Here is a 13,502-nt window from a genome sequence, read left to right as displayed (position 1 = left end):
ATGCAGGCTACTTGTGGTCAGAGAGATCCTGAAGCCCCCAGAGCGCTGCAGCCATGTTCCCCAGATGGGGGTGGTTGTCTCTGCTGAGTTAGACTTCTTCCTACTCACCTCTTTGGCACCCCCTCTTCTCAGTGGCAGGGGAAGCTGTCCAGCCAGAGCTCCCACGTCCTGCCCTGGAATCCCCACTGCTCTGGGAAACCGTAACAAGAAAACTCCTTCCCAGCGTATTTCTTCCAGTCTGTTTCTCTTTGTTCTTGGTCACAGAGCGGTCCCCTCCCTCCCACACTAACGCTGCCCAGGTGAGACCACAGCTCTGTGCCCTCCTCAACATTTGTGCACCTGGGCAGCTGCCTGCCTTTAATTCTCTTTGGAAAGCATAACTGAGAGGAGAAAGACGCCTTTCCTTTGAGGCTCTAGCCGGGACCACTGCCTACGCGGCACTGCCCTCCAGGGGGCGCCGTTCGCATTGACGGCTCCGGGAATGGCACTCCCCGGAGTTGCACAGCACACAACCTACGGTGCTGAACAGGGCAGCCCTGGCTCTGGCTCACTCCCTTGTGAAGCTGGCTCATTGTAATACACATCCAGGATCAGATGCCTGAGAAAGGGAGCATCTCCAGTAATCTCTCCCATCACCCTCACTGGGCCTTCACTTCCTCAAAGGCATAATATGGTCAAAGACGGGGCTGAGGAATACGCCAGACCCAAGCTCACACTTAGGCTCCGCCACTTGGTAAATGTTTATTTTGTGCAAGTTCCCTAATCTGGCTGAGCCTGAGTTTCCAACTCAAGAAAACAGGAAATGACAATTGCAAATCTTGTTATTGTGAGGATTAAATAAGATAATGCACACAAAGGTTTGGGCCACGTGGCACATGGCTGGCACTTGACAAATGATGATGATGATGGTTATCTTTTTACATTTTTTTAATTTATTTTTTTGGCTGTGTTGGGACTTGGTTGCTGTGCGCTGGCTTTCTCTAGTTGTGGGGTGAGCGGGGGCTACTCTTCGTTGCGGTGTACAGGCTTCTCATTGTGGTGGCTTCTCTTGTTGCGGAGCACGGGCTCTAGGCGTGTGGGCTTCAGTAGTTGTGGCAAGTGGGCTCAATAGTTGTGGCTTGTGGGCTCTAGAGCGCAGACTCAGTAGTTATGGCGCACGGGCTTAGTTGCTCCATGGCATGTGGGATCTTCCCGGACCAGGGCTCGAACCCATGTCCCCTGCATTGGCATGTGGCTTCTTAACCACTGTGCCACCAGGGAAGCCCTGATTGCTATCTTTTAAAATAGGGCTATATATCCAGTCCTACCCGCCTCATAGAGTTAGTCCCAGAAATAAAATGAGATGAGAAATAGATCATCTCTAAGGAAATATTTGGCAAGAATCCCAACCACCGGTATTCTTGTGTATAAAACACCAAGAGCTGTGAAGCCCCTTTGCTTCCAAATCACACTCTGTAACTAATGTCAGGAAAAGGCTCAACCAGGAGAGAAAAAGCTCCCAGGCTGAAGACTGAGGCCCCAGGAGGGTGCAACTGAATGAAAACCAAAGGCAGAAGCAGTGAGAAAGCAGAGGCTCGTGGAGGGGAGTGAGATGAGACCAAGTTTGAAAGTCACATCCACTGGACCCTTGTTCACTCACTGCCCCCTTCAGCGGATTCTCAGAGCTTCCTCCAAGTGCCAGGGCCCTGGGACTGGCACTGGGCCATGCGGAAGGGCAAGCCCCAGGAGCAAGTACATGATTAGATACTGCAGTAGGAGGTGACAGAGAGGACCCTGGGGCTAAGGGTGCTCTGCAGACGGTGCTTGATCCAGGAAGGCTTTCTGGAGGAGGTGATCTTCTGGGCCTGAGGGGACTCCAGCCAGAGGGACCAGCACAAGCAGAGCTTGGAGGTGGGGGAGCACAGGGTGGGAGAGGGAATAAGCAGTTGCTTGCCAGGGGGTGTCAGTGAGAGGTCGCAGCTGCACTCAAGGTTAGAGAGGTAGGCAGGGGCCAGGCCAGTCTAAAGAGTTTGGACTTAATCCTCTATCACAGCCAACAGTTCCCAACCTTGTTTATTTACTTTGTTCCTTTATTCTAGTGACGCAGGAGAGATGGTATTGAGATACCTGACTTCTGCTGTGGGTGTGCCCCAGCTTATAAATCATTTCCACCAGCCTAGCCGGAGTCCTAGCCCTTCCTTTCCACTGGAGAAAGCAAATCAGAACATAAGACTGAGAGAGTGATGTTATCATAGGGGTAACCTTGAAACTATCTCATAAATCCTTCACAGATGTCAACTCCTCAACCACTCTTAGTCCTGGATGGATTGTTTGCGTGTCTCCACGCTGAGGCTGAGGAACAACGCATGCCCCTACCCTAGGCCAGTGGGAGCCACTAGTGGGTTTTGAGTGGGGGAAAGTCCTCTGTTTTGGAAAGCTTTCCCTGGCTGCAGTGTGTGAGGGGAACACCATGACGACCATGAGTCAAGGAGACCAGTTGGGAGACTTCTGCCGTGATGGACGTGGGGTAGGATGCCACTTCCACCCGGGAGGTGGTGGCGGGGATGACGAGTGAGGGGCAGGTTTGAAAGAACTAGAGGGGGACTTCCCTGGCGGTCCAGTGGTGAAGACTCCACATTCCCGCTGCAGGGGGCACGGTTTCCATCCCCGGTCGGGGAACTAAGATCCCACATGCCGCATGGTGTGGAGAAAAAAAAAAAAAAAAATGAGGAAGAACTAGAGGAGCCCAAATTGACACGCGGACTCATTGGATGTGGGGTGACAGTGGAGGAAGTTCGAGAACAATGCCCAGTGTCCTGGCGCGGCTGGGTGGTGGTAGTGCCCACAGATAGGAGATGCAGGAGGAAGAGGATGGGTTTGGAGGGGATCCGGGCCCAAGGCAGGGGACAGGTAATGAGTAGGGCTCAGGATAGGCTGAACGTAATTTACCTGCTGTCCCCCCGGATATGCCCCATGTTGGCAGGTGGGTCCATGGGTCCGAAGCTCAGAGGGGAGGTTTGGGCTGGTCTCAGAGGCCTGGGGGTGGCAGCTGAAACCATAAGTAGGCACACGGTCACCGGAAGAGCAGAGGGTTGCGGTCTCCAGGCCCTGGGAGGACAAGCACATGGGTACTGCCCCTGGTGCAGCCCTCCGCACTTGCCATCCCGGCAGTCTGACTCTGCGGGGGGCGGGGGGGGGGCGGGTTCCTGGAGCAGGGACCCTGGGCTGTTTCATCTCATGCCATTGGTATATGGCCACCCAGTAGGTGCAGAATACAAGTTTGCTGGATAAGCAAAACCAACCTGAGGCCAAGAAAGACTGGTGTCCCCATGGGAACTGTCAACCCCTTGGCTGGAGACAGAAGCCCCTGCCTCTCCTCGCGGCGGGGCTTTGCTCACGAGGAGAGGATGAGAAAGAGACTGAGCCAGTGAAGACGAATGAGAGAGGAGACATGGGGGGGGCGTGTTTCAAAGGAGGGAACGAGAGAAAGAAGGATGAGAGAGAAGACAGATCGGCAATGGAAAGACAGACGGAGGAGGGAGAGGAAGGGAAACAAGGGCCCAGGGAGCCGGTGCCAGGGAGGCCAACAGTGCCAGCAGCTCTTCTCACCAAAGCCCAGTGCTGGTGCTTGGAGAGAGCGTCCTTCATCTGCCCTACCTCTCCAGCCACATCCTCCCAGTTCCCCCAGCCTTCTCCATGGCAGTCCCTCCACCTGGAGCGCCTCCACCCCGGCCCACCCTTGTGCACCAGCCTCATCCCTGCTCGTCCTGGGTGGCTCTGTGTGAAGCTTGCATCCTCAGAGGAGGTCCCTGCTTAGGGCACCCCATGCTGCCTCTTGGCATGCGTCTCAATTCTAACTCACCCTTTTTCAGCTTTTGGTGTTGCTTGGTGTCAGCCTCCTTCACTGGACTGTAAGTTCCCTGAAGTAGGTGCCAAGTCTGGCGCATAGTAGGGGCCCGCTCACAGTTGCTGACTGAATGAGTTCATGTAGTGAGCCCCCAGTAACTGCCGGGTGCTGCACGGGGTCTCATATTATCTCATTTAACCACCTACATCATCCCATGTGAGAGGTTTTACATCTTGTTTTACAGAAGGAAAGCCCAAGACATGGAGAGGTGAGCGCCTTACCCAGGCCACGCAGCTAACAGGTGGCAGGGTTGGGATCTGAGCCCCCATCCCCTCTCTGCCACGCCACCTCCAAAGACCGTGGAAGACATGTTTCCCATGGGAACAGTGCTTCTTCCAAACATATTGTTTTTCTCCATTTTCATGCATTTTATTAAACATTTCCAAATGAGGAAACATGGAAATATTTTTTAATAAGAAGAGAGAAAACATTGCAAATAGTGAAACTGACTCAGAAAGGTTTGCCAGATGAACCATCTGGTTTATAATTTAATAACCATGCAGCGAGGTTGACAGCGCTCCTCTTTGTGAAGAAAACAGACCGTGGAAGGAATGGCAGCTGGCCTCCCTCAAATGCTGTATCCATTTGTGAAGTGGGGAAGTCGAACAAAACTTCTTAGCCTAACAAAGGGAGGGAGAGACCCAAGAGAAGACAAGCACACCCCAAGAAAAGCTGAGCCGGCATTCTTGTTCAGATTTCCCTGTAGAGAGGTTGCATCCAGATGTGTGACACCAGCCAGATGTCCCGACTCGCCCACATTTGGCAAAAGTCTCCAAGGAAAACTGCCAGAGGAGGCATGCATGCCACCGCCTCAGAGAGAAAAAGGCACACCCACCGTAGTCACAGAAAGGGGATGAGCTGCTTCTGTCTGGTTGTTTGTTGGACTTGTCTCTTTTGGTGGCGGTGGTCTTCTTGCCTTTTAAAAATAACCAGAGGCTTTGCACCCATGCTGTTAGTTCTTGGGGCTGGGAACGAGAGACTAGATTTAGGTTTGCCTTGGAAAGATTCAGCGCTGTTGCCTTGAATTACCTGGTGGAGGGAAACGTCCTTATTTTCCTAAATTCAAAGCCAACTTGTAAAAAAATAGAACACTGGCTATAGGAATGATGCAGATGAGGGAGTGACTTCATGGACGCGTGTGTCGTCAGACATGTGGTCCAGTAGGCTGGTGATTAGCCCTGGGCCTCCAGGGCCATTTATTTTATATTTTAAGATGTTTATGAGGGAGACTGTTTTTAAGAAGAGAGAATTTTTTTTTTTTTGGTCTTTATGTGAATTCACTTGTAGCTGGAATAACGGGGTAGCTCTAAAGTCACGGTAATAAGCCATTTATTCCTCAGCTAACTTTGAATTTCAGTGGTACTCTTTCATATACCTCAAGCATTTCTCAAGTCCTCCTAAACTAAGGCTCATAATATGCTTAAGAAATGGTGATTTTTCTCCCCAACGCTGGAATCACATGCCCCTGCGTGATGAGAGCCCTTGATAATTAGGAGTTGATTATATTGGCAACCAAGACAAAAGTAGAGGTAGGGATGGGAGTAAAACCCAGGACTCCATGAAAATGTCTTCCCTTAAGAAGAGCTTCTCAGGCCCCCTGATCCCAGCTGGTACTCACGCACCAGTCACACACAGTGCCCTGGCCATTGTCCTACTGGCAGGGACCAAGCAAGAGCTCCACGTTGCTAGGACAGGCTGGCGTCTGCCCAGGCCCACGGACGCTGCCACCACGCCCCACCCTGGGTCCTGCTCACTGCAGCCATTTCTAGAATCAGAAAAAAGACGGGTTTCTGGCCAGTTTTTTCACTCATTTGCTCTGAGAAGTTAGGGAAGCCAGTTAGTCTCTTGAGCTTCTCATGGTTTAATTATAAAATTGGGAAAACAGCCCCTGTCCCTCTGACCTTGTCCTGCTGGCTTGTGATAAAGACAAAATGGGATCATTCATTTATACATTCAACAAGTATTTCGCTCCTCACCACAGCCTTGTGAGATGGTCAGGGCAGACATTATTATACCCTGATTTGGTAAAGAGGAAACAGATCCTGAGACAGTAATTTGTTCAAGGTCACAAAGCCATTAGGGCATGAAAGGCAGTCCTTCAGCTCCAGATCCTGCATCTTTTCTGCTATGACAAGCCAGGCTTATACACACTAGATTGTAACAGCACAACAATAACCAACATTTTTTAGTGTGTCTGTGTGCCAGACACTGTTCTAATGGTTTAGAAACATTAGCTCATTTAACCCTAAAGGTAACTCTGTGTGAGCTGGTACAAGTATTATCCCCTTTTACAGATAGGAAAATTGAGGACAAGGTCATGTAGATACTAAGGAGCAAAACCCAGATTCAAATATAGGTAGTCCACCATGACACCTAACCATGGTCCACACCGGTGGTCTCCTACCAGAGACAGTGTGTAGGCATCAAATGGAGAGTGCAGAAGCTGAGTGGTGTGGGGTTAGAGACAGAGAGCCCACATTGGCTGGGTGGGTCAGGGTGGGCTTTGAGCTGCTTCTTGAAGGGTCATTTAGAAGGGAACAGCGAGGACAGTGGCAGGCATGAGAGAAGCAAGAAAGGTGTGAAGCAAGCTTGGAGCACAGCAACACTGAAGAGGAGGCCAGAAGAAGAAGCCAAGAAGGATGGTCAGGGCAGGAGGAAGGCAGGAGAGCAAGCCACTGAAGATGCCAAGAGGACTGTTCTGAGGAGGGAGGCACCAATGGGATCCAAGGCCACCAAGGGGTTGAGTCAGGTACATGTTGGGTTTTTCACTGGAGAACTGAGCAAGCAGGGGTTCCACAGCTCAGTGGGGGCTGGGATCTGACTGTGTGAAGCTGGGGAATGACTGGAAGGTGAAGACAAAGAATCCACTTGGCTTGATTCCTGGAAAATTCCCGACAAACAAACCAGACCCAGGACAAATGGCTAGAGCCATTAAATCACTACGATCCATATGAAAAGAGCTCGGTCACCTCTACTGTCAAGAAGCTGAGTCCTTATGAATGGTGAGAACCAACTCCAAGCCCAAGGAATTTGGCAGCCACTTTGACAAAAGTTTATCTGCCAGAGAGAACAGCTGAAGTCACCTTAACGTGAGTCACTGAATTACTAAAGCAAGCATCGCTTTCACAAAGGGACAGGAAAAGCAACAAGTAGGCCATATTCATTCCACAAATATTTACTGAGCACCTTTCATGCCTTAGGCTCTGAGAAGGTACCCAGAAAAGGTTACAAAGAGGAGTATAATGTAACTCCAGGGTTGTACAAATAGGCCAATGGAACAGAATAGAGAACCCAGAAATAGCTTAACTTTCATATATAATCTATATGACAGAGGTAGCATTCTCAGTGGGAGAAAGGATGAACTACTCGTTAAGTGGACCTGGGATAATTGGTCATCCATATGAAAAAAGATGAAGTTGTATCCCTACCTCACACCACACACAAAATCAATTCCAGGTGAATTGAAGACTTAAATGTGAAAGGCCACATTTAGAAACATTTAAAAGAAAGTCTTATAACCGCAGATAGGAAAGGATTTCTTTAAAAAACGATACAAGTTGCTAATTATAAATGAAAAGGATGATAAATTCAGCTATAGTAAAATTTAAAATTTTCGTTCATCAAAAGTACTATAAAGCAAATAAAAAGACCTGGCACAAACTGGGAGAAGATATGTGCAATACATAAACTGACGAAGTTCTTATCTAGAATTATATAAAGAACTCTTATAATGAATTAGAAAAAAGGAAAAACAAACCAATAGAAAAATGAGCAAAAGTCATGAATGGTACCTCACAGAAGAGGAGACACAAATGACCAATAAACATATAAAAGGATACACAGCTTTTCTCAGGAAAATGTAAAGTAAAAGCATGATGAGATACCAGTTTGCCCACTGGTTTGGCAAAAATTAAAGTCAGATGATGATGTGTTGATAAAGACATAGAGCAACAGGAACACGTATTCACTGCTGGTAGAAACCTAATGGTACTGCCGTTTTGGAAAATAACTTGACATTTTCAAAGGAAATTAAATATGTACATGCCTTACAAACCAGTAAATCCACTCTTAGCTATGTGTCCTAAGACTCTAACACAACCAGGAACTATGATTAAGAATGTTTGTAAGGGGCTTCCCTGGTGGCGCAGTGGTTGAGAGTCCGCCTCCCGATGCAGGGAACACGGATTCATGCCCCGGTCCGGGAAGATCCCACATGCCGCAGAGCGGCTGGGCCCGTGAGCCATGGCTGCTGAGCCTGCGCATCCGGAGCCTGTGCTCCGCAATGGGAGAGGTCACAACAGTGAGAGGCACCACGTACTGGGAAAAAAAAAAAAAAAAAAAGAATGTTTGTAGTAGTATTGCTCATTAGAGGAAAAACCTAGAAACCACCCAAATGTCCATCAATAGGTGAATGAATAAATAACGGTATGTTCATATGATGAAGCACAGTACAGGAATGAGAATACACTATAGTCACATATATCAACACATATGTCGAGTGGAAAAAAGCAATTCAGAGAAGAGTTCATTGTATTAGTTATCTACTGCTGTGTGACAAATTGCCCTGTAATTTAGCAGCTTAAAACAACAAACATCTGCTATCTCACAGTTGCTATGTGTCAGGAATTCAGGGACAGCTTAAATGGGTACCTCTGGCTCAAGAGGGCTCATGAAATTGTAGTTCAGGCCTGTGGTCTCACCGTAAGGCTTGACTTAAGGGGTTTCTGCTCCCAAGTTCACTCACCACTTGGGTGGCTTCTCCCAAGGGAGAGCAATTCAAAAGAGAACAAGGTAGAGATCTCCCAGACAGAAGCCACAGTCTTCCTATAACCCAACCTTAGAAGTGATAGCCATATTCTGCCATATTCTATTCCTTAGAAACAAGTTACTAGGTCCAGCCCACACTTAAAAGGAGGGGATTGCAAAAGTGTGTGAATACCCCAGGAGGAGGGAGAATACCAGGGGTCATTTTAGAGGCTGCCTATCACACTCTTATGGTACGATTTCATTTTTATAAAATTCAGAAATAGGCAAAACTAAATTATATATTGTTTAGGTAGGTATCCATAGCTAGGTAGAAGCACTGTGAGGAGTTTGAGATTAACATATACACACTTCTATATAAAAAATAGGTAACCAACAAGGACCTACTGTATAGCGCAGGGAAGTCTATTCAATATTTTGTAATAACCTGTAAGGGAAAAGAATCTGAAATATATATATATACATATATATAAAACTGAATCACTTTGCTGTAAACCTGAAACTAACACATTGTAAATCAACTATACTTCAATTAAATTAAAGAATTAAAAATTTTTTTAAAAGAGAAGCACTGTGAAGAAAAACAAGAACACAAACATGAAATTCAGGATGTTGAGGATCTCTGGGGGGACGTGGGAGGCTGAGAACAGAGAAAATGCACAAGTAGTTTCAACAGGACCGTGAGTTCAGGAGTGCTTACTTTTACGCTTTGTAACTTAATTTTATGTTATATATATTTGTGGTCTTTTTCTCTTTGGTTTAGTTTTGTGTTTGATATTATGGAAGTTATACCTGCATACATTTAGAGTCAATTGTTCTGTGGTATTTGCTGTCCTCCACCAGTTTTTCCCATTTATGCCTCCCCAGGGGTAGCGCCTTTACCTTCTTTTGCTAATTAATTTTAACCTTTTCCTCCATGTCTCTTCATAACACACTGTATTGCTGCTTTTCGGTGCTTTGGTTTCGGCATCATCTATCCCCTTCCCACAGCGGAAGATGAGGATTTAGTTCCTTTTCCTCCCCTCCAACTCTTCCTGTCCCCCCATCCTCCTTTCATCATTATATCACGTTTTTGGTTAGATCAGTAATCGGTGTTTACATTACTCAGCCGACACTAATTTGACTCTATTCAGAGCTGAGCCTTGTAGTAAAGGATGATAGCTTTTCCTTCCCTGCATAACTTTTTGTTTCTCCTGGTTAATTACCATGTTTGTTCATTTGCTTAGTTTGCTGTGTATTTATCACTAACTCAATTCTAGACTCTGACAGTTGTCTAAATTTCTTCTCAGGATGTTTAGGCACTGCAGGTTTTCTATCAATTTCATCTTCCTGGAGAAATACCTTCCAGAGCTGTCTGACCTGCTCCAGTCTGGACGGGTTGCCCTCCACGCCTGGTGCATGGCCGTCACCCAAGGACCTCCTGGTGCCATCACCCCGGGCCTCTCTCCTCTGTGGATCCCCGGTTTCCTCCATCTCAGGGCTTCCTCCTTCTGGGTTTACTCCTTTGCTCTGGTGACACGCACCCTCCTGTAGCTTCATGAGAAAGGGTGCAAAGGAGGCAAATCTTTGAGAGCCTTGGCTAGTTTGGAATTCTGATTTGGAGATAATTTTCCTTCAGAATTTTGAAGTCTTTATTCCATGGCCTTCTAGCTTCCAGTGTTGCTGTGAAAAAGTCCAGAGTCACTCTGACTGTTGATTCTTGTGTCTGACCTCTCTCTGTCTCCCTGGAAGCTCCATAGCATCTTCTCTTTTCCCCCTGGTGGTCTAAAATTTCACAATAATGTGCCTTGCTGTGAGTCTATTTCCATCCACTGGGCTGGGAACAGTGGGCCCTTAATCTAGAAACGTGTGTCCTTCCGCTCTGGGAAATTTTGTAATGATGTCTTTAATGATTACTTCTTTCCTTCTTTTCCTTTTTTCTCCTCCTCCTTCTTTTTTTCCAGTTCTCTCTTTCTGAGACTCTCGGTATTTGAATTGGTAGATTGATTCACTATTTTTCTCCTATTTTCATCTCTTTCACTGTCTTTTGGGAAACTTCCTCAATTTATTTTCCAGCCCTGTGGGAGGACTTTGTTGGTATAGCATGCCATTCTTGTCTCATGGGTCCAATATCTTGTTTTCTCTCTCTTAAGATGTTAACTACAGGATTTGTTTCAAGAGTTCTTCTCTGTTAATGGTTAGTATTTGATCCAGAGTCTTTTTTCTTTGTTTTTTTAATTGACTGATTTGGTCTGTGTCTTCAATATTTGAGACTTTCCTCAGAGGTCTGGGGATTCCTGGTTGTCTGCTTATTTTTAAAAGGAGGAAACTAAAACTGTTAGTTGCAGAGGGATGTGAAGAGAGAGCAAAAGTAACATGTGTGTTTCATCTACCATCTTTACCCAATTGTACAATCTTTCATATCTATCATTTATTTCATAATATTAAAAAATGAAAAAACCATAGTCCACACACGCTAATGATAAATTAATAACTATAATAACCCTTAAAAAATACCTACAACCTTTTCCTCCTTAGCCTTTAAGGAAAAACATGGGACTCTTTTCTCCAAAAAATTCTCTATTGCAAAAAATATCATGAGATTAATATGTGAGTTTGTGACAAGTGTAAACCACTCTAAAATTGTGAATAGATTTGGAAACAATTTTTCCCTCCTCTCCACTCCCACGGTCCTGAATCACCAGCCCTGCTCTCTCACTTATCACTTCCTGCTTGGTGAGTTGCACGTGTATCTTATCTCCATGACGATGCTCCAAGCCACGGGAGAGCAGGGTGCATGTCCGACTCATCTCCAGATTTTCAATAGCCCCTGTCAGAGGGGAGATCATCAAAGTCTGACAAACGATGAATGAAGAGCATCCTGAAGATCCGCTTCTCCTCTCCTCAGCACACATAGTTAGCACCAAGGGATTTTAAATGGTGAATGAAAAAGAAGCCCACAAGAACATAAAGAGAATTTAGAGAAAAGTGAAGCAGTAAATCAAACCTCAACTTTAAAAAGAGAGACACATTACTGGTTGCTTTTATTTAGTTCCGCTTTGAGTTCTGATCTCTTTACCTCGGAATCCACCCACATATGAATAGGATGGGCCATGGTCCTGAGGGCAGCCGAGCAGCTCAGGAACTCTAGTTTAAGCAAAGAAACGAGGACTTTAGAGACCCATGTGCACAGCAAAGCCAATAAGTCCACAGAAGATAGGCTGCGAATTAAGTCAAACCCCGTAGTTCAGCATTCAAGTCTCTGCATTGCTTCTCCTCGGGTACCTGCAAACTTTCTAGAGGTTCTCGCTGTCTGGGACCTGTCTTCTTTAATCAGTCTTACGTGTAGCTGCTAGAAGAATCATTCTCAGATACCAAGTGTCTCATGTCCCTTCTTTGTCCAAGAACTTACAGTAGGTTCCTTTCATCCCTTCATCAGATGGTTTTCCAGCCTAAATGCCAAGACATCTTTATCCTCATCACCCTTTATCTTCATCCTCCCACTTCATCTTCATTCCCCCCTCCATCTTCATCCCTCCCTCCATCTTCACCCCTCCCTCCATCATCATCCCTCCCTCCATCTTCATCCCTCCCTCCATCTTCATCCCTCCCTCCATCTTCTTCCCTCCCTCCATCTTCATCCCTCCCTCCATCTTCTTCCCTCCCTCCATCTTCATCCCTCCCTCCATCTTCATCCCTCCCTCCATCATCATCCCTCCCTCCATCTTCGTCCCTCCCTCCATCTTCACCCCTCCCTCCATCATCATCCCTCCCTCCATCTTCATCCCTCCCTCCATCTTCATCCCTCCCTCCATCTTCTTCCCTCCCTCCATCTTCATCCCTCCCTCCATCTTCATCCCTCCCTCCATCTTCATCCCTCCCTCCATCTTCTTCCCTCCCTCCGTCTTCATCCCTCCCTCCATCTTCTTCCCTCCCTCCATCTTCTTCCCTCCCTCCATCTTCACCCCTCCCTCCATCATCATCCCCCCTTCAATCTTCACCCCTCCCTCCATCTTCATCCTTCCCTCCATCTTCTTCCCTCCCTGCTGGGACCCTCTACCCACTGCACTTGTAGATCCCTGCCACTGTATTTTTCTATGGATTGTTTCTCAGACTGATAACACATACCAATCTCAGCAATAGTGGTAATTGCTGACACTTGGTGTGCACTTACTCTGGGCCGAGCACTGTGCTAATATTGCTGGTGAATTATTTTCCTTACTCCTCCCATCAGCAGATAAAGAAACTGGGTCACAGAGAGGTTAAGTCATTTGCCCACAGCTGTGGAGCTACTTAAGGTGGAGCTGGGGCTTGAAGCCAGGGAAACTGAGCCCGAGACCACAGGCTCGCCTCCTCTCTGCTCACTGCCTCAACCTCACTGTCATCAGACCTGACCTAAGACCCCTTCCAGGAGATGACGACCCTGGCTGTACTCTACACATGTGTTTGCTTGTTGCTGGCTTGTGGCATGGAGCCATCTCTAAGTCTTGCCCCGTCTGTGTCCCCGCACTCAACCTGTCACTGAGTCTCGCTGCTTCACAGACTCCAAAGTCCATCCCTCCAGGGAAGGAATCCCCGCCACTAACCTCAGCACAGGCCCTCAGAGCCATGGTCACCACCATTCTTCCTGGCCGAAGAGCAGCAGGCTGTGAGTGGAGGGGACCACATCAGCCCAAGGGCCTTGCAGAGACCCAGGGCTGTGGGGCATGGGATGGGGAGCGTGGCTGCCCATCCAAGGCCATGTCAGACCTGGGATGGGGCTGGCGTCCCGGGACAGAGCAGGGCACACTCCCTCTTGGGGATCAGACCTGGGCACCAACAGCCTATGCTACTCCAGCGTGACCAGATGAGCAGACACAGCACAGCCCTGGGG

The 13,502-nt window shown here is 47.4% G+C and overlaps 1 protein-coding gene across 2 annotated transcripts in view; it reads left to right on the top strand.

The window, feature by feature from the left end:
* Positions 1 to 13,502, top strand: part of KCNN3 (potassium calcium-activated channel subfamily N member 3) — a 173,057-nt gene that overhangs the window by 133,602 nt on the left and 25,953 nt on the right. The window contains exon 4 of one of the 2 annotated variants that reach the window (XM_065872292.1): positions 11,320 to 11,365. The exons of the other annotated variant lie outside the window; for it this stretch is intronic. Within the exon in view, the coding sequence (XP_065728364.1) occupies positions 11,320 to 11,365 (46 nt within the window). The remainder of the gene's footprint in view (positions 1 to 11,319; positions 11,366 to 13,502) is intronic. 2 annotated transcript variants of the gene reach the window in all.

The sequence above is a fragment of the Phocoena phocoena genome, chromosome 1, assembly GCF_963924675.1.
Source record: "Phocoena phocoena chromosome 1, mPhoPho1.1, whole genome shotgun sequence".
Classification (NCBI taxonomy): domain Eukaryota; kingdom Metazoa; phylum Chordata; class Mammalia; order Artiodactyla; family Phocoenidae; genus Phocoena; species Phocoena phocoena.
The sequence above is the reverse complement of the archived record's forward strand: the minus strand, read 5'-3'. Positions and strand labels throughout refer to the sequence as shown.